The 17,308-nt window shown below is 56.5% G+C and overlaps 1 protein-coding gene across 1 annotated transcript in view; it reads left to right on the top strand.

Moving 5' to 3' along the window:
* Positions 1 to 11,215, top strand: part of LOC114513927 (myosin-9-like) — a 44,012-nt gene extending 32,797 nt beyond the window's left edge. Inside the window, 13 exon segments of the mRNA XM_028533256.2 lie at positions 5,578 to 5,790; positions 5,912 to 6,077; positions 6,080 to 6,127; positions 6,408 to 6,571; positions 7,659 to 7,713; positions 7,716 to 7,801; positions 8,640 to 8,728; positions 8,802 to 8,925; positions 9,161 to 9,372; positions 9,929 to 10,037; positions 10,134 to 10,254; positions 10,257 to 10,290; positions 11,161 to 11,215. Of these exon segments, the coding sequence (XP_028389057.2) occupies positions 5,578 to 5,790; positions 5,912 to 6,077; positions 6,080 to 6,127; positions 6,408 to 6,571; positions 7,659 to 7,713; positions 7,716 to 7,801; positions 8,640 to 8,728; positions 8,802 to 8,925; positions 9,161 to 9,372; positions 9,929 to 10,037; positions 10,134 to 10,254; positions 10,257 to 10,290; positions 11,161 to 11,215 (1,476 nt within the window).
* Positions 11,216 to 17,308: the final 6,093 nt, after the last annotated feature.

Raw genomic sequence — 17,308 nt, 5'->3', positions numbered from 1 at the left:
ACCATTGACCATTGCTGGCAGCGGGGTGTTCACTGTCAGATCTTGGAGGGGGCAGGACACAGAGAGGATGAAGGGGACATTTAACTCCACTAAGGGAGCAGGGATGGAGGAAGTGTTCAAAAGGCACTTTCTCAAGGCTGTAGACAGAGGCTTAATGAGAACCACAGAGAGACGGTTAAGCTCAGAGAAGACCTGAGTAGGGAGATTAGAACAAAGTATTCTAGAAGTAAGTGTGTGTGGTTCATGGTGACAAAGATGCAGCTGGGGAGGTAAGACTAGCCTGGACCTTGAAAAGTGTGTGCAGGAGGATAGTGGGATGGGACTCGGAGGGAAAGAGGTAAAAGTTCATGGGACACACCCAAGAAGCACAGGAATGGGATCCGGGGTGGCGTTCAGGTCAGTTAAATGTCAGGTTGGTGGGAAAAGACCTCCTGGATGGAATCATTCCACTCTAGGAAGTGAGTGGGACTGGACTTCTTTCCCCAGGGGAAGCCTCTGGCAGATCCTGAAGTTCTTGGTTTTTGATGCAGGCACCAGCCCACAGTGTCCATGTCATTATAGATGAAATGAGACATTCACATGGACTACCAAGTCCAGTGGATGAAAAGGGGCAGCATGGCTTTTCTCTCCAGGGAAGCAAAAGCCTTGGCCCTTGCCATGACAAGCCTTTATTGGGTTTCTCAGCACATTACATGATGGGCCTCATTTACTATGCACAGGTTCGCTCTAGGTGGTTGCCTCTTACAGAAAACAAAGGAGCCAGTGCTGCTAATCACATCACAGAGGAGGCATATTTGCAAATGAAAAGGCAGAAGTGGTTGAACTGGTTACACTCATCCTTGGAAGGTTTAGCATGGATTTTAGGGAGTTACTTTGCAGTAAATGTCCTCAATTCAGGGTGAGGGAGTTTTTTAGCAAGAGCAAGACTCAAAGTGGCCTAGGCATACTGCAGGCCTGTGCAGGCCTGATTCCCCAGGGGAGAACCTATCTCTGGGTGTGGGTCCTGTGCACCTCGAGTGGGAGCTGGGCCCACGCCACACAGAATGGTCTCCTAGAGTTTCTTCTCTCTCCATAGGGTCACCCAGCAAGATGAGCCCAGAAGCATATCTCTGGAAACCGAGGTCTCAACCCCAAAGTAAAAATCAATGACAAGGAAGGAAGGAGCCCAAACAGTACAGGGGGAACCTGACCCAAGCTTGAGAAGGAGCAGGATCAACTTGAGGACACAGGCAAGGCGACCTCCGTGCAGGCATGGAATGAGATGAGGGGAGACGGAGGCCATCAGGCATTGGAGGGCTGCCCCATTGTTGTGAGGAGGGAGGTGAAACCAGGAAGATTCCTGCTGCTGTGGAAGCCACAGATGCCCGGGGGCCTGGAGGTTCGGAGGCCACAGAAACATGGCCCCAGGAGCAGACAGCTGATGGGCTGACAGGAGAGCCGTGGTCCCCAAACCGGAGTAGCACCTCTCGCCAAGTTCTCTCCACCTTAAGAGTGAAATTCACAAGTCTATTGCTTGAGTCCTTTCTGAATTCTCTTCATGTTGGTCCAGGTGGCCAGGGCCTCAGCTCTGATGAATATTGAAATGATGCGTCGGGACCCGCCCCCTTGTCTCTCTCCCTGAGCTTTACCTGTCCCGTCCTCCCCAGCAGTCTGCCCCGGGCTCTCGTCTCCGTTCTTCAGGCCAGAAAGATGGGGGTGGCGTTTCATCAGACTTTTGGTCATGCTGTAAAAACGGAGCCTCACTCTTTGCCCATCATTTCATACACATTCTGACTCCCCTCAAAATCTCTTGCTCGCTCCTTATCCCGAGCCCTGAACTTTGTCCAGAGCATGTGGTTGTTATCTGAGAGTCCGAGGGTTAGGAGCTTTGTTGAAATTATTTTTGAGCCTTTGTTCCTTCACTGACTTGCTGTGTGATGTTGAGCGAGTCGTTGTCCCTGCTTGGCCTCCGTTTCCCTACCTACGTCATGAGGCGAGCATTCTGTCACTCCTCAGAAGTACATGATAAGCAAGTAAATGAACCGCAAACTGTGGGGTGCTCTCCCGACGCAGTAACACCCACGTCTTTGTCCCTTCTCGGGCTGGGGTCAGAGGTCCGGGGAGCTCGTGACAATTGTCCGAGTGAAGCAGGCCCTTCCGGGGAGGGTGAGTCTGGGCCAGTGTGTTCCAGGCCCACTCCCACCCCTTCCCTCTGTAGGTGAATCAGAATCGTGAAGACCACCAAGTTCGGAGTCCCACCTGGGTTTCTATGTCTCTCTGAGACTTCAGGTGAGTTGTTTTCCTCTCCGAGCCTTGATTTCTTTGTTTGTAAAGTGAGTGCCTCCCCCTGAGAGTGGCTGTGAGCACTGAACCCGAAGGTGCTTTTGAAGCCCTCTGCACAAGTCTCAAACCCTTGACAGCTGCTGTCCACACCGGCAGACAGAACACAGGAGTACCAGGTGGTTGTTGAGTTTCTGTAGTGCCTGCCCTTCTTTCAGCTTCTTTGTTTTAAGAGAAAAGGTGTGGTCCTGACTGGTGTGGTTCAGCGATTTAGGTGTTGCTCCACAGACAAAAAGGGTGCTGGTTCGATTCCCAGTCAGGGTACATGCCTGGGTTGCAGGTCAGGTCTCCCGTGGGGGTGGGTGGGGGTGTGGGAGAGGCAACAGATCAATGTTTCTCTCACACATTGATGTTTTTCTCCCTCTCTTCCTCCCTCCGTTCCCCTCTCTGTAAAAATAAATAAGTAAAAGAGGGAGAGAGAGAGAGAGCAAGAGAGACAGAGAGACAGAGAGAGAGACAGAGAGACAGAGAGACAGGAGATGTGCAGTCGAGCAGAGATGAGCTGCGGCAGAAAAGTCAGGTTCTCTGTGAACCGGCTTCCACATCCCCCTGTGTCCATCACTGTTCACCAGCTCATGCCTTTGCATTTCCACTTTTATTGGAAAAGCCATTCTCCTCTGCCTGCTTGACCGAGTCTGGGCCTTGCACGGGACACGGGGGACACAGATGCACTCGGGGACCCCGCAGTCAAGTCACTGTTGTGTGGTAGGAGGGAAGAGACCGAAAGAGGGCAGGCAGCTGGGGACAGTTAGCGCTACCAAGGAGGTCTGGGGGGAGGGGTTCTCCAAGGAGGTTTTCCCTGTGTGGGGCTTTGCAGGATGTGCTGGAACTTCTGCAGGCTGGGTCTGACCTGGTCCACCTGAGCTGGGCACCCTTCCTTTCCAGCTATGGGCTCCTAGCCCTGGGTCTGAGGGTGGAATTCCCGGATCCGTGAACTAGGGAGACAAGACTGAACATCCTTGCTTTCACCAGTGTCTGATGACACCTAGGATTTCCTCCCGGGTGAATGTAGACCACAAGCCATGGCAGTCCCAGTGCCTGCTGTCCTGATCACTAGAAAACAGCAATCACCCTGTCCAGACATGGCAGGGTTTTGGAGGTGTCACTGTGGTCCCTGCACTTCAGGGGGCTGCTCTCTGTGGTGCTCACAGAGAAGCACGTGGGGCACCCACCAGTTCAGTGTAACCTCTGACAGCTGCCTTTGTCTGAAATGGCTTTCCTGATCGTCCCATAAATTTTGTGTGAATCAGGATGAGGAGGAGGAGTGCCAGTCTGCTCTGTGCTGTCACATGATCTAGGGCCTAAAGTGGACCAAGAGCCCCCATTCTAGATCCTGTCCTGGGAGGTAGTGAGCCAGGCCAGATGTGCCCTATGCAAAGGATGGGGCCATGGTCTGCTCCATGGTCTGGGTAGGAGCGACCTGCACATGGTCCCGGTGGCAGCTTTCTGTTCACATGCAAAGAGGAGAGGTTGCAGGGAAGGAGTCCAGGGTTCTCGTGCCCCCAACAGACATATTCCCCAGAGGGCACTGGCCTGGCTCACTTTGTGAGTGAACTGGAGGATGTTCCTCTCTGGCCTTGGTGTTTGTCAGGGAGCAGCTGGGAGCAGGGCACCCAGGAGAGACCCTCCAGAGCTTCCCTGCTCTTCCCACAAAGTTTGTCTCTTTTGCCTGGTGGAAGGGGGTCCTCCACACCTGGTTTGGCTCTGGTGTCTGTTCCTGAGGAGCAGCCCAGCTCCTGGCTGCCTCAGGCACAGGTGTGTTCCCTGAGCAGGTGCCATTCTGGGTGTGTACTCATTCCTTGCTCCTGGCCAGGTGAGTGACTTGAAGAAGAAGATGGAGCATGGTGTGAGGTGCCTCGAGATTGCCAAGGAGGGCAAGGGCACACTGGAGAAGGACCTGTAAGGGCTGAGGCAGCGCTGCGAGGAGAAGGTGACCACCTACGACAGGCTGGAGAAGGACAGGACGCGGCTGCAGCAGGAGCTGCACCACCAGTGGCAGAGACTCTCTGACCTGGAGAAGAAGCAAGTTAAGTTTGACCAGGTGTGCAGTCGTGGGCACACTGCTCCTCATTTCCTCTCTTCCTCAAAGACCATGGCCTCAGGCCAAGGCCATGGACAGGACTCAGGCACTGGGAACCCATCACCAGCAGCATGTCCTCAGAGGTCTGGCTGGGCATCCCCCTTGCTGTAGGGCCTGCTCAGGTACAGATAGGAACTGGGCATCTGCACACCGCAGATTTAGGAATGAGTTTTCTGCTCTCTGCTTTTTATATTTGTCATATTTCTTAAATGATCTGATTTTAAATACTTTGAATTTTGGTTCATGTGTGAATACCTCATCCTCACTCTAAAGCAGGGGAGTCCAACTCATCTTCCCTGGAGGCCACATCAGCCTTGCAGTTGCCTTCAAAGGGCTGAATATCATTTCACTTCCTTAGAAGTTAAGGAGTAGTTACAGTTATATAGTCCTGAAATTATTTGAGCCCTTTTAAGGCAATGGCAAGTCTGATGAGGTCCCTAGGGAGAATGAGTTTGACACCCCTGCTCTGAAGGATCTTAGGCAGCTCAGATGTGCTGACACAGGGCTGGGATTGCAAAATAGAACAAGTCGGGGCTTGGGATCCCACCTCAGGCACCCGATGCCCATCATTTTGGAAGGAGGTGTCTTGGGGTGGGCCCCGGTGGCTCTTCCCTTGTCGTCTCAGGCTGTTGTTGTGCCATCAGGGCAGAGTCACGTGCCTGCTGTGCAGACATGGCCTGCAAGGGCTACAGCATTTCATCCATGGGCCTTTAAGGAAGACTTTCGGGCATTGGGAATGGGAAGGTTGGCATACAAGGGCAAACAAGGTGCGGCCGCACGGAGAGTGGACAAGGGTCATTTAATCTTGCATCCTTAGAGGTGGCTGCACTTGGGCTTCAGGCTTCTAAGCAGGCAGAGTCAGAGGCTTCAAAGTAAATGCCATCCATTTATTCAGAAGAACTTCCAAAGCCTTTCCATATTGGGTACTTGCAAAGTTTCCTATGGGTTCTCGTGGGAGGTGCGCTGTGTCACATGAACAACCCTTAGTAAGTGATAACAAGGACAGACTTTAAAGCTAGGTGTCAGAGCCGCCTGGTGCTTATTGTCCCTGTTCCCTACCCCTCAGAGCCAGCACCTCGTTCTTCCTTCCTCAAGGAGTTGGGTCTGGATGGTCTGTAGGTTCTGAGCATTTTCTAGGAGGGTGTAGCCTGAGCTCATGGTGCCCATATGTGTCCCAGCTCCTGGCCAAGGAGAAGACCATCTCAGCCCAGTATGTGGAGGAGCGGGACCGGGCGAAGGCAGAAGCCCGTGAGAGGGAGACCAAGTTGCTGTCATTGGCCCAGGCCCTGGAGGAGGCCGTGGAGCAGAAGGCAGAGCTGGAGCAGCTCAAGAAACAGTTCCGCACAGAGGTAGAGGACCTCAGGAGCTCCAAGGATGACCTGGAAAAGAATGTGAGTCCCAGGAGGGGCCAAGGGGGTAGTGCAGAGGGTGACCCGGTGAGCAAACACTGAGGCAGGGATCTCGGGGGCCTCTTGTCCCTCTGCTCATGACTGTGATTCCTTTGTGGGACAGGTTCATGAGCTGGAGAAGTTGAAGTAGGCCCTGGATCAGCAAGTCGAAGAGATGAAGACCCAGCTTGAGGAGCTGGAGGATAAGCTTCAGGCCACCGAGGATGCCAAGCTTGGGCTGGAAGTGAACCTGCAGGCCATGAGAGCCCAGTTCGAGTCGGATGTGAAGGCCAGGATGAGCAGAGTGAGGAGCAGAAGCAGCAGCTGGCCAGACAGGTGTGTATGTCCCTCCTGCTCCCCTGGACAGGGACATGCCCCTAGCCTGGCCCCCATGTTCCGGGCAGGCTTCTTTTCTGTCTTGCCACCTGGATTGTCCAGGGCTTCAGGACCATTTGTCTGTCCTGAGAAATGGCGGGGGAGTCAGTGGCTGTATCAGGGTTTTCTGCTCAGTCCTCCAATTGCCCACTGGAGGCTGCATGGGTCCCAGAACTGGGCCAAAGCCACCTGGGCTCAGAGCTGCAGATGGAGGTGTGTGTGGGTTTGTCCTCTATAGCTGCCAGTGTCTCCCCGGGTGCGGGAGATGGAGGCATAGCTGGAAGATGAGAGGAAGCAGAGTTCTATGGCCATGGCGGCTCGGAAGCAGCTGGAGATGGACCTGAAGGACCTGGAGGCCAAGATCGACTCTCCCAACAAGAACCGCACCAAACAGCTACAGAAGCTGCAGGTGAGGTCAGGCTGGACCAAACCTGAGCTGGCTAGACTCAGTGGCCCTGGGCTCAGCGTGTGGCTGGGCACTAGTGGGGAGATCAGCGAATGTTGGGAAGTGCTGCTGTCCCCCAGGAGGGAAGGCCTTGAGGCCCTTAGCCCATCTCACAGATGGACACTCAGGCTCAGAGGCTGAAGGGAAACCAGCCTGAGAGCAAACCTGCAGGACGGCCTGCGCCTGTGAGTGTGTGAGAAAGCGGAGTGTGTACACCCGGCTCTGCAGCGGGGTCAGGGGAAGGGGTCACCTAGTGGCACCTGTTCAGAAGAAACCTGCTGTGGCCCCGGGTGATGCCCTGCAGCCTAATGGGCGATGATGGAAGGTTGGGGCTGAAGGTTCACAGGAGCAGCCAGAGCAGGGACACACCGGGACATTCTCAATTGACTCCCAGCTAAGAAACAACAAATTTAAAAGAGTTCTGAGATGCCCCGTCACACCCAGGCCCTGGCAGCAATCAGAACACATTTAAACATCCATGGCTGGTGAGGGCACAGGACACAGGTGCCTGCAGGCTGCTGGCATTTTCTTCCTGGCACCTGGGTGATGCTACTAAGAGACGTAACCTTTGACATGGGGAATGTCAATTTGAGATTTTCTGCCCAAGAGGAAAAAGGGTGCTTCACAAAATCTTTGGAGTGAAAGCAGCAGCATGAGACAGAAAAAAGGAGTCACATCCTCCCTGCTGTCAGGACAAGCTGGCAGGGGAGCAGGCGTGAGCTGGGGAAGGTGCAGCATCGAGGGTTCCCCTTGCCCAGGGGCTGCAGGGAGTGGAAGCCACGCAACTGGGGCCAATATGTGCGCCGAGACCCCCACGCCCAGAGTGAGCTGGTGGATGCTAATGGCCACGAAGTGCACAAATGGTAGCGGGCAAAGGGATGTTTTGCTTTAGCTACTGCTTCACCCTTTTTAATGGCTCTGTCAGGGTGAAAAGCAGCCAGAAGGTCCTGCTCCATGTTGTCCCTGGAGGGGGTGGGAGGGCAGATGGTGGGGCAGGGGCTGGACGGTGGCCCCCGGGGTAGGGGTGTGAAGTGTCTTCTCCCCGCCCCAGGCCCAAAGGAAGGGCCACATGCATGAGCTGGACGACATGCATGCGTCCCGCAAGGGAACCTGGTGCAGGCCAAGGAGAATGAAAAGAAGCTGAAGAGCATGGAGGCTGAGATGAATCAGCGCAGGAGGTGGTCTTGGGACAAAGTGTGGAAGACCTTGGGTTGCTGCCCTCTGGTGGGAGGGACAGCTCAGGGCCTCCCCTGGGCCAGTGTTGGGTGGGGATGGAAACACAGTAGTGGAGTTCCAGGGACAAGTGGGGGTGGCTCCCTGTGACAGAAGTCCCTGCAGGGCTCCACTAAGTAGCAGGCCTCCCTGGAGGGGAAGGAGACTGTATGATCACCACCTCTGCTGTGAAATGGGGCCTGGAGAGGAGGGGTCCCTCCCAGACTCCTGTGCCCTGAGTGCCCCCTTGCCTGTCACACATGAGGCACATATGGAAGCATTCTGCTTCTCGCTGGTCCCCTCATCCAGGCATGACCCTTTCTGCCCTTGCCATATTGGCTGTGCTCTCCTTTGGTCACATTTGGGTGTTTGTCCATGGGGCCTCGCCCTGGGGGTGAGGCCCCTTTCCTTCCCTTGGGTGTTAGGGTCCTCAGTGCCAGGTCCTGGCCCACATCTCCTTCTTGTCACTCCCAGTGCCTGGTCTGACAGGGGTGGAGAGGGTCCAGCATGCCCCATTGGGCCAGGACGGTTTCTGACTTATCTCTACATCCCTGGCCCCAGGCCTGGTTCCTAGCACTCAGATGAGTGGGCTTTGTAAACACGTTGGGCCCCAGGTTTGACCTCAGAGAAAGGAACAACCCTGTGAGCCAGGAGGGCTCCTTTGAAAGGACTTCATTCATGGAGGAGGCAGGCCCAGGAAGGCATGGAGGAGAGGGCCAGGGGCTTGAAGAGGATGGCAGTGCAGAGGGCCCGGTGTGGAAGAGGTGGCCTTTCAGGGTTTGGGCTGCCCTGTAGGTCACACTCCGGGTTCTCATGGCAGGAACTGGCAGCTGCCGAGCGTGCCAAGTGTCAGACCTGGTAGGAGTGGGACAAGCTGGCTGACGAGATTGCCAACAGCAGTGGCAAAGGGTGAGCAGAGGCCAGTGTTGTGGGGGAGCCCTCCTCAGGGACATGCCCTGCTGACTCCTCTGGCCTCCCCCAGGGCCCTGACATTGGAGGAGAAGAGGCGCCTGGAGGCCCGCATCGCCCAGCTGGAGGAGAAGCTGGAGGAGGAGCAGGGCAACATGGAGTTGGTGAACCACAGGCTGAAGAAGGCCAACCTGCAGGTGGGATGGGCGGGGGCCTCCTGGGCAATTCCTCTGCACCTGGCTCAGGGCCACAGATTTTGAACACCACCTGGGCAAAGGCAGCAGCTTCTGGATTGCTTAGGGGAGGAGGTCATAGCTGCTATTAGGTTTTGGGGACCCACTATTATCAGGAGCTCTGCAGGACCCAGCTGTCCCCTCTGTCCCCAGCAGGATCCCCAGCTTTCCTCAAAGTCATTGGCCCTTCTTCCCACAGATTGACCAGATCAACACTGACCTGAACCTGGAGCACAGCCATGCTCAGAAGAACGAGGCCAGGCAGCAGCTGGAGCGCCAGAACAAGGAGCTCAAGGTCAAGCTGCAGGAGATGGAGGGCACTGTCAAGTCCAAGTACAAGGCCTCCATCACTGCCCTGGAGGCCAAGATTGCACAAGCTGGACAAGGAGACCAAGTAGGTGTCCCTGTCCTGTGGCCTGGGGTAGAGTCCAAGCCCATCTGCAGTCCTGTCCCTGAGTCCAGTCAGGAAGCAGCTCTCTGTCCCCAAGTCCCAGGGGCTGTATCCCCCACCTGACGGGGCCGTCCTCTGTTTCCCTGGGGCCTTTGGAGTTGAAGTAGCTGCCCATGGCCAAGCGATGGGTTTTGGGGACCCTCTCTGAGAGAGAGGTAGGGGGCTCCCAGCCCCCTGGGGGATAACTGTGCTGAGCAAGATAGACTTGTTTGTAGGTAACAGAGGCCACACAGGAACCCAGTCTCACTGTCCCTTTTCCTAACTGCACATGTGCTATGAGGTGTCACTTCCCTTCCCGGAGCCCCAGCTTCCCCATCTGAGAAATGGGGCCGATTACCCTTCTTCTGGGAGAAGCAAGCTGACAGAGGGTGTTCAGTCAGGAGGGGCTGCCTGGGCATCAAGGCTTCCCTAGACGGCAAATCCCAGTGAGGCCCCGGGATGGGCGGTCCAGCTTGTGGTTTGTGGGCCACAGCCTCTGAAGGACAGTGCCTCTCTGAGCCACTCTGTACCTGGCAGGGAGCGCCAGGTGGCGAGCAAGCAGGTTCATTCTGCCGAGAAGAAGCTGAAGGATGTTTTGCTGCAGGTAGACGACGAGCACAGGAACGCGGAGCAGTTCAAGGACCAGGTGTGCTTGTGGGCAGAGCAGTGGGGCCCTGGGCTGGCAGGGCTGGGTGGGCCCCACTCTCCAGGACCTCCTAGCTTGGGCCACTGCTCTCCACAGGCTGACAAGGCATCCACCCACCTGAAGTAGCTCAATCGGCAGCTGCAGAAGGCTGAGGAGGAGGCCCAGAGGGCTAACGCCTCCCGCAGGAAGCTGCAGGGAGAGCTGGAGGACGCCATCGAGACCGCGAGATCACCTTCCTGAAGAACAAGCTCAGGTGAGCCTGCCTCCACCCGGCACATCTTTCTCCCTCCAAATTCTGGTTTGTTTTGCACACTGTAAAGCCCCCGTGAAGGCGGTTCTCTTTCTCAACTGGACATGAAGTGGGTTCAGGGGCCACTGCCCCTTGGGGATCTTCTTGCCTCCTATGCTTTGGCCCAGCCTGTGGCATAAACCATGAACCTTGGGTCTTTCAGCCCATCCTGCTGGGAAGTCTGCTGGTGGGGCTGCTCCCACCCTGCTGTGCAGAGGCAGCCCCTGCCCGCCCGTCCCTGGTGCCGGGAGAGCGCTCGCTGGCAGAGGCTGCTGTCACCTCACTGGGCCTGGGGACAGAGAGGGGCCGCCTCATTTCTCCAGGGCGTGTTGACGTCCAGGAGGTGGGAAATGGCTGAGGCAGGGTCTCCCCCCCCCGTCATTTCTGCCTCCTCCTCACCACAGTCCTCTGTCAAAGCCGAGTCAGCACGAGCAGACGTTCTCGGCAGTGGTTAATGTTCATGTTCCCCAGGTGATGGCAGAACGCGCCGGTGTGCGCACACTGAGTCCGCAGCTCTCGGTTCCCCGTCTCATACTTAGTTGCACAAAGGGTGGCGTTTTGTAGGAGGCGACTCCATCTATTCTTCTTCCTTCCCCCCTTTTCGTCTGTCCTGACTTCCTGGAGGTGTTTGCTTGTGTCGTGGGGTGAAGGGAAAGCTTTACCAGCCTGCTCTGGTAGCTGCCCTGTCCTGCCTGGAGGCAGTGGCCCAGAGGCCCAGTGTGGTTTGTCCCATGGGGTGCTGGGCAGCAGTTTCCCTGTAGGGGTCGCTGTGGAATGTGTGAGCTGTGCGTGGGCCACCCTGGCCAGCCCTCTGACCTCTACCTCTGCCCCCAGGCGTGGGGACCTGCCATTGGCTGGTGAAAGCTCAGAGGAGGAGGTGGATGGCTAAGTCAAGGGGCCTGAGGCCAAAGCTGCCAAATAACCTCTCTACCTGCTGCCCAAGAAGGACAGACCAACCAACCAACCAACAAAGGACGACCCAACGAGGGATGACCTCACCTCCCCTTCCTATCAGCTCCCCACCTACTTGGGACTGTTGTGACCAAACTCTCAGCCCTCCCACCAGGCCTGGGGACCTCAGGCCTGCGCTCCCTTCCCCGGCCCACCAGGCCCTGTTGAGGGCCTTTGGCTTCTCTGCTGCAGCCTCTCCTGCTCCCCTTCTTCCCTGCACCCCAGAATCCGATACCAAAGAGTCAAGGTCCTGGTTCCTAGGCTCAGGAACTTGGGGCCTGCCAGACCTTCGGCCTTCTCTAGCCAAAAGCACAATTGGTGAGGCAAGAAGGAAGGCCACCATGGCGGGCCAGAGAGTTTTCTACACGTCTATTTTTATTCTCGCTCAGGAGTTTTGGGAGCCCAGCACCCCAGAAGTGTGGTCACATTCTGGCCTCCACCACTGGCCCTTCCCCCACCCCTGTGTTTGCTGTTGGCAATCACACGCAGTGACCTCACACCCTCTGCGCCATCAGCCCCCTCACATGGGCTCTGGGTGGCTGACGAGGGGAGGCCCAGGGGCGCCCCCTCTGTGCAGGGCACAGAATGCCAGGCGTGGGCCGGGAGGCAGCTCCTCCCCAATCACACTGGGCAGCGCCCTGTCCCCTTCCCGATCCTAAGATGTCTCAGGTGCAATGATGACCCCGTGCCTCCTTTGCCGAGGGCAGCCAGTCTTGTAACCAGATGGTCCTTGGGCCGAGCAGACAGGGAGGGCCTAGGGGCCAAGCTGGAAAGGCCAGCAGTGTCTTCTCCCAACTCTCTTGGGGACCAAATACACGTAATGGTTAAGGGACTTGTCCGGAGTCCGACAGCCAGCGCACCAGACAGGCCAGAGGCCCGCCCACACCACCCGCACCTGCTCCAGCACTGGGGCCCGGGTGGTTTGTCTGCACCGTCAACTCAGGATCGTGGAAGAGCTCGCCACCTGCACCGATGTTTAGAAGCGAGTAGCATGCCCTGCACTGGTCTATGCTGGTTGCTGAATTTCCCTGGATTCCCAACTGTTCTGTACATGCTGCATGTAGACTTACTCATGGCAAAGAAGGCATTCTTTTTAAGGAACACAAACTCAATGAATCCTGAACCTGCGTACAAGTTCACGTGCCTCCAGAGCTCTGCTCTGGGTCCCAGTTGCTGTCACAAAGGAGCGAATGGCGCTCCCAGCCCCGCCCTGTTTCAAGGAATAAAAGTGCCTTAGCATGTGTTGCAGCCGTCACCACCACAGGAAGCTGGTTTACCCGTGTTTCCAACTGGGCGTCACAATAAAGAGTACCACGTGCCCCGCGCTGCGTGTCTGGTGGTGTCCGTGCTGCAAAGGGTGGCCTGAAGGCAGCCACTTAATCTGGGCAGCGGGCACCTGCTCTGTGCCTCCTGGGAGTCTGCGGTGGTGCGGGGCGGCTGGGCACAGGCCTGAGTGGGGAGGACGCCAGAAAGGCAGGCGGGGCCAGGATCAGGGAAGCTGAGCGCGTCTCCATAAGCCTTGGCTCATTGCTTCCTGCGTACCTACTCTGTGCTTGACACCAAGCTGGCACAAGGAGGAGACCTGGCCCATGAAGGACCAATGCCCCCACAGTAGCGAGAGGTCGGGGGAGGGAGGAACGTCTCTCCTTAGAGTTGGGATGTGGACCCACTTGACTGAAGGTTGGACCCAAGCAGTGAGCCCTGGGCTCCTGTTTGACCTTCACGGGGAAGGCACCCCTTTGTCACATGTCAGTGTGAAGCTTCCTGCCCACCCCACCGTCCCTATGACAGGGAGGGTGACCGGGAGACAGGGCCCCTGTTCTGGAGCACAGCACTTGTCATGCTCACCGTGTCTGAGCCACGAGTGCCCCCCCTCCTGTGGGAGAGCTTGGGATGGGCCAGGGTGTCTGAGGGTGCATGCTGGGTGCCCCTGGCTGGGTGCCTCCTCCAGCCTCCACCAGGCGATGCTGCTGGTCCAGGCCAGGCACCTTTCTAAACAACTTTGGGGTTACTTTTTCCCTGAGTTGGATTTTGTTCACAGTGGGCTGAACGTTGCCAGCTGTCAACCACAGCTTTTGGCCAAGGCCCCAACACTGAGGCTCTGCCATCCCAGGTGACCTTCTGTGATGTGGGTTGTCCCGCTGAGTCCCATTTCCCCGTCACTGGGTTTCTGGTCCCTCAGTGGGGTGATCTCTGCTCATGGCCCTGGAGTCAGGAGATGCCTAGTTCTCACCTCAGCTTGGCTTTGGAGCCCCCACCTTTGTCGTCCCACCAGGAGACTGTGCCCCGAGAGGCCAGGGATGTCCCTCTGGAGCCCATTCTGCATTGTCACCAGAGGACATCCTTGGTACCAGGACCGCAGCTTCGATGGATGTTGAGCTGAGTTCCGCGTCTCACACAGGATTGTCTTGGTGTGAAGCTGACGTCATGCTAGAGGAAGGGAGAAGAACCAGGAAGCAGAGAGGTTACAGGGGGGAAAAATGGCAAAAAGTAATTGGTAACAAGTGTGAAAGGTCAAATGGGACCTTTGGTTTGAGACTTGGCTCCTCCCCTGAGCTGCCTGGTGAGAGCCCTGGATTCTCCCCTCACCCCCGCTTCCTCTTCTGCAAAGCAGGCCACATCCTGGTGCAGTCTGTGGGGCGAGTGTGAGAAAAACACTGGGCTGTGTGTCCTCAGGCAACACTGTCCATCCCTCTGCTGCCCCTCCCTACAGAGCAGGGGACAGGGTGCCGTGGTGGCCCATGGACACTTGCCCCGTGATGAACAGTTTCTGATGGAAGGGCCAGGTGGGCCTGTGTGGTTCACTCCAGGCCCCACCAGGCCCTGCCTGGAGCGAGGCAGAGAAGCCCAGCATCTGCAGGACGTACATGCTGTGGGTCATCATCCTCCATCACCTGAGCTGTGAAATGGGGTTGATGACTCCAGGGCTGGGGTGTGAATTGAGTGGGAGAGGCTCGCAGGTGCCTGCATGGTGCCTGGCTCGCCCTCAGTCCTGCGGCACGGTGGCTGCACTGCTCAGGAACCAGGAGCCCAGCACTAGGTAGCCCAGGGGGCTAAGAAAGGAATGGAAGCCAAGAAGATCCCATTACAGGCTTTTATTCGAGGCTGAACTCTTTGGTCCAGGCAGCAGAGTCTCAAACGACTGCGGCAGCAAGGGAAGTGGGAGGGTTTTCAAGGGAGTGTAGCAGACCCCCGGGGAGGGCAAGTCACCCTGCTCACCTGCCCCAGGTGTCCAGGCTACAGGTGTTTGCAAGACAATGTCCTCTGCTCAGGGATGGCTCATCAGTGAGAGGAAGTCTGGGAGATTTATGGGCCTTGAGTCTTGGAGAAGCTCCAGGAGAGGGGAGGGGCAGTGAGGATGCAAACCCTTTCCAGCAGGATGCCCGCGGCTGTGCCTCACTTGCTTCAGGTCTTCAGCTGGTGAGGACCCTTCTTTGCTCGGGCACAGGCGGGGTCTTAGGTCCTCCACACCTCAGTACATTGTAAGACCAAACAGAAAAGCAGGCTTGCTTCCTGTTGTCAGACCTTCCTGTGCTCCCTTGACAATGGCCTTCTTGTAAAATTCTTGTTTGACAGGAAACAAGTCCCCTTTACAGGAGAGGAAGGGATCTGGGGTGAGAGGAACCGAGCCAGGAGGGAACGCAGCAGCAGCCCCTCTGGGCGCTCCCACAGACTTCTGTCTGCACCCAAACTGCACTTACCACCAGGGACGGGCTCAAAGACCAAGGCACTCTCCCTGCCACCAGGCACAACCTAAAGAGGGACCTGATCAAATGGAGTCAGGGGAGACATCTACACAGTGGCCCTGCTGAGGGCTCAGGCCCCTCCTGCAGGTGCCATTGGAGCAGAGCCAACAGGGGACAGGGGACCCTGTGGAGTTCATGCTGGAGGGCTGCTTGGAGGAGGTGATACCAGATTTGGGCTTTGAAAGATGAGCATGTTTTTCCATGTGGTGGAAGCTGCTGCTGCTGGTAGGAGGGCCCAAGTAGAAAAGTCTGGAAGCTGCCTGCAGGAGGCCTCCTATAGTAGAAGGAGCACAGTGCAGTGCAGCTGGTCTGCAAGGAGCATCTGCAGGTTCCAGGATGTTGCCGACTGCTTCTGACAGAGTGGGGGACTGGGCAGGCATTTTGGGGGCTGTGGGGAGGATGAGAGGGCAGGGGTCTGGGAAAAAGCCCCTGGGGAGGAGGGTAATGTGCTCAGGATCCCCCAGTCTGTGAGTGGCTGGTGTTCCTTCCAGAAGCAGGAGGCAGGATGGGCTTCCTTCCAGAAGGCCCCGAGTTTCAAGTCTGGGTTCCTCTCAGAGGGTTCAGGAAGCAGGTCATGATCAGTGTAGAGTGGAGCCCTGTGAGTGATGTGGTTGGTGGTGAGCTTCTCAGAATTGAGGCTTTTGCTTTTGTTTTTGGTTCCAGTAACTTCCGAGAAGAGCAGAGGTTCTGGTCTGCGCACTGACTTTCTAGCGAGCAGATCTGCACAGCTAAGAGCAACCAGGTCTTGTTCCAGCTCCGCCAGAGCAGGGTCCTTGGTAAGCTGGGGAGGGTAGGAGCCCCCCACCCACCTTCCATCCTCACAACGACTCCCTGAGGCAGGGACTGTGTCGCTATTCTGCAGAGGAGGGAAACTGAAGCTCAGAGCCTGGGTTTGTCCCCAGCTGTGTCTGAGGGCTTCCTCCCTCCCCTGGGGCCCTGAACACTGGAGAGGAGGGGAAACGGCTGAGGTGTGTTCACTAAACTGGGCTCAGGTCCTGGGCTCCCTGAGCCATGACCAGGGACCCCAGGTATTAAGTGGCTGTTTGGGTGACTGGGGGAAAGCAGAGGAGGATGAGGGCACATGAGTCAGAGCCCCCCTTCCTGGGGTTCTGGCCGACCTGAAGCTGCCCTCCGGGGCTGCTGCTGAGATTGATGGGGGCAAAGGATTGCTTTTGAGAACTCAGGAACCTGAGAGGTTGTTTCTCCCACCCTGTTGGCTCAGTGTTGGGCCCTGTGCCCTGTGGGGACACGGAGGCCCTGAGCAGGGAGTGACCAGCCTGGGGAACCGTGACGGCAGACTGAGCAGGAAGATGGCCTGGCTTTGCTTCCCTGCCTTTGGCTGGAGCTCAGTTCGTGGCCGTGGGGTGAGGGGAGAAGTGAGAGGTGCTCCCAGGAGTAGGGAGCAAGGCTGGTGCTTCATAAGGCACCAGCTCTGTCATCTTAACCAACCAACTGGAGAAGTGACTACAAGCGGAGGAGTGTGAGCTTCGGTCTCTGTGTTTCTACAGGCAGAGACTAACCTGGGACCTGTCGAATTATTCAAACCACATTTCCCTCCTGAAATAGCAGCATCAGAAGGTGCTGGCCTTGACCCTGCCCTCCAAGAGCTGCGTGACGCTGGGCAAGTCACTTCCCTAAGAATTATTTGTTCCTATCTCTCACGCATTTTATTTATTCACTCATTCATTTGTTTGTTTACTTATTTATTATCTTCCCCCAACCATATGCTTATTAATTATAGAGAGAAAGGGAGGGTGGTGTGGGGGGGAGACAGACAAACGTCTATGTGAGAGGGAAGCACAGACCAGTTGTCTCCTGCCCGCACCCCCACCAGGTATCGGACGGAAAATAAGTACGTGCCCCACTTGGATTCCTACCTGCAAGGATTTTCCGTGTAGGGATGACACTGTCACCCATGATAAAATTTTGGTGTCAGTCATTTCTCATTGACCCTTAGGCCCCTGTGGGAGGGGGACCATCACCGTTTGTCTATGGGCGTGTTGCTCACAGCGGCTCGTGGTCTCCCGTGGGTCTGACTGGGTGGTGGCAGCCGCTGCAGAGTTAACTCTTCAGAGCCTAATCACTCACACTCTCCCCTCCTGGCTTCTGGGGTTTGCGTCTTGATTGGAAATGTTTCTCTAACTCAGCATTGGTTTTATCATTTCTTCCCCCACATCTGTACTTGGTGCCTTCTGGGTTACCTTTAGATTCCCTTGGGATTGATGGATCCATTGATTGATTGGTTTTGTAGGAGCTTTTTGATTCCTCTCCTTCCTCTCCCCTCC

The sequence above is a fragment of the Phyllostomus discolor genome, chromosome 2 (assembly GCF_004126475.2).
Source record: "Phyllostomus discolor isolate MPI-MPIP mPhyDis1 chromosome 2, mPhyDis1.pri.v3, whole genome shotgun sequence".
NCBI classification, from domain to species: domain Eukaryota; kingdom Metazoa; phylum Chordata; class Mammalia; order Chiroptera; family Phyllostomidae; genus Phyllostomus; species Phyllostomus discolor.
This window is presented reverse-complemented; position numbering and strand designations above follow the sequence as displayed.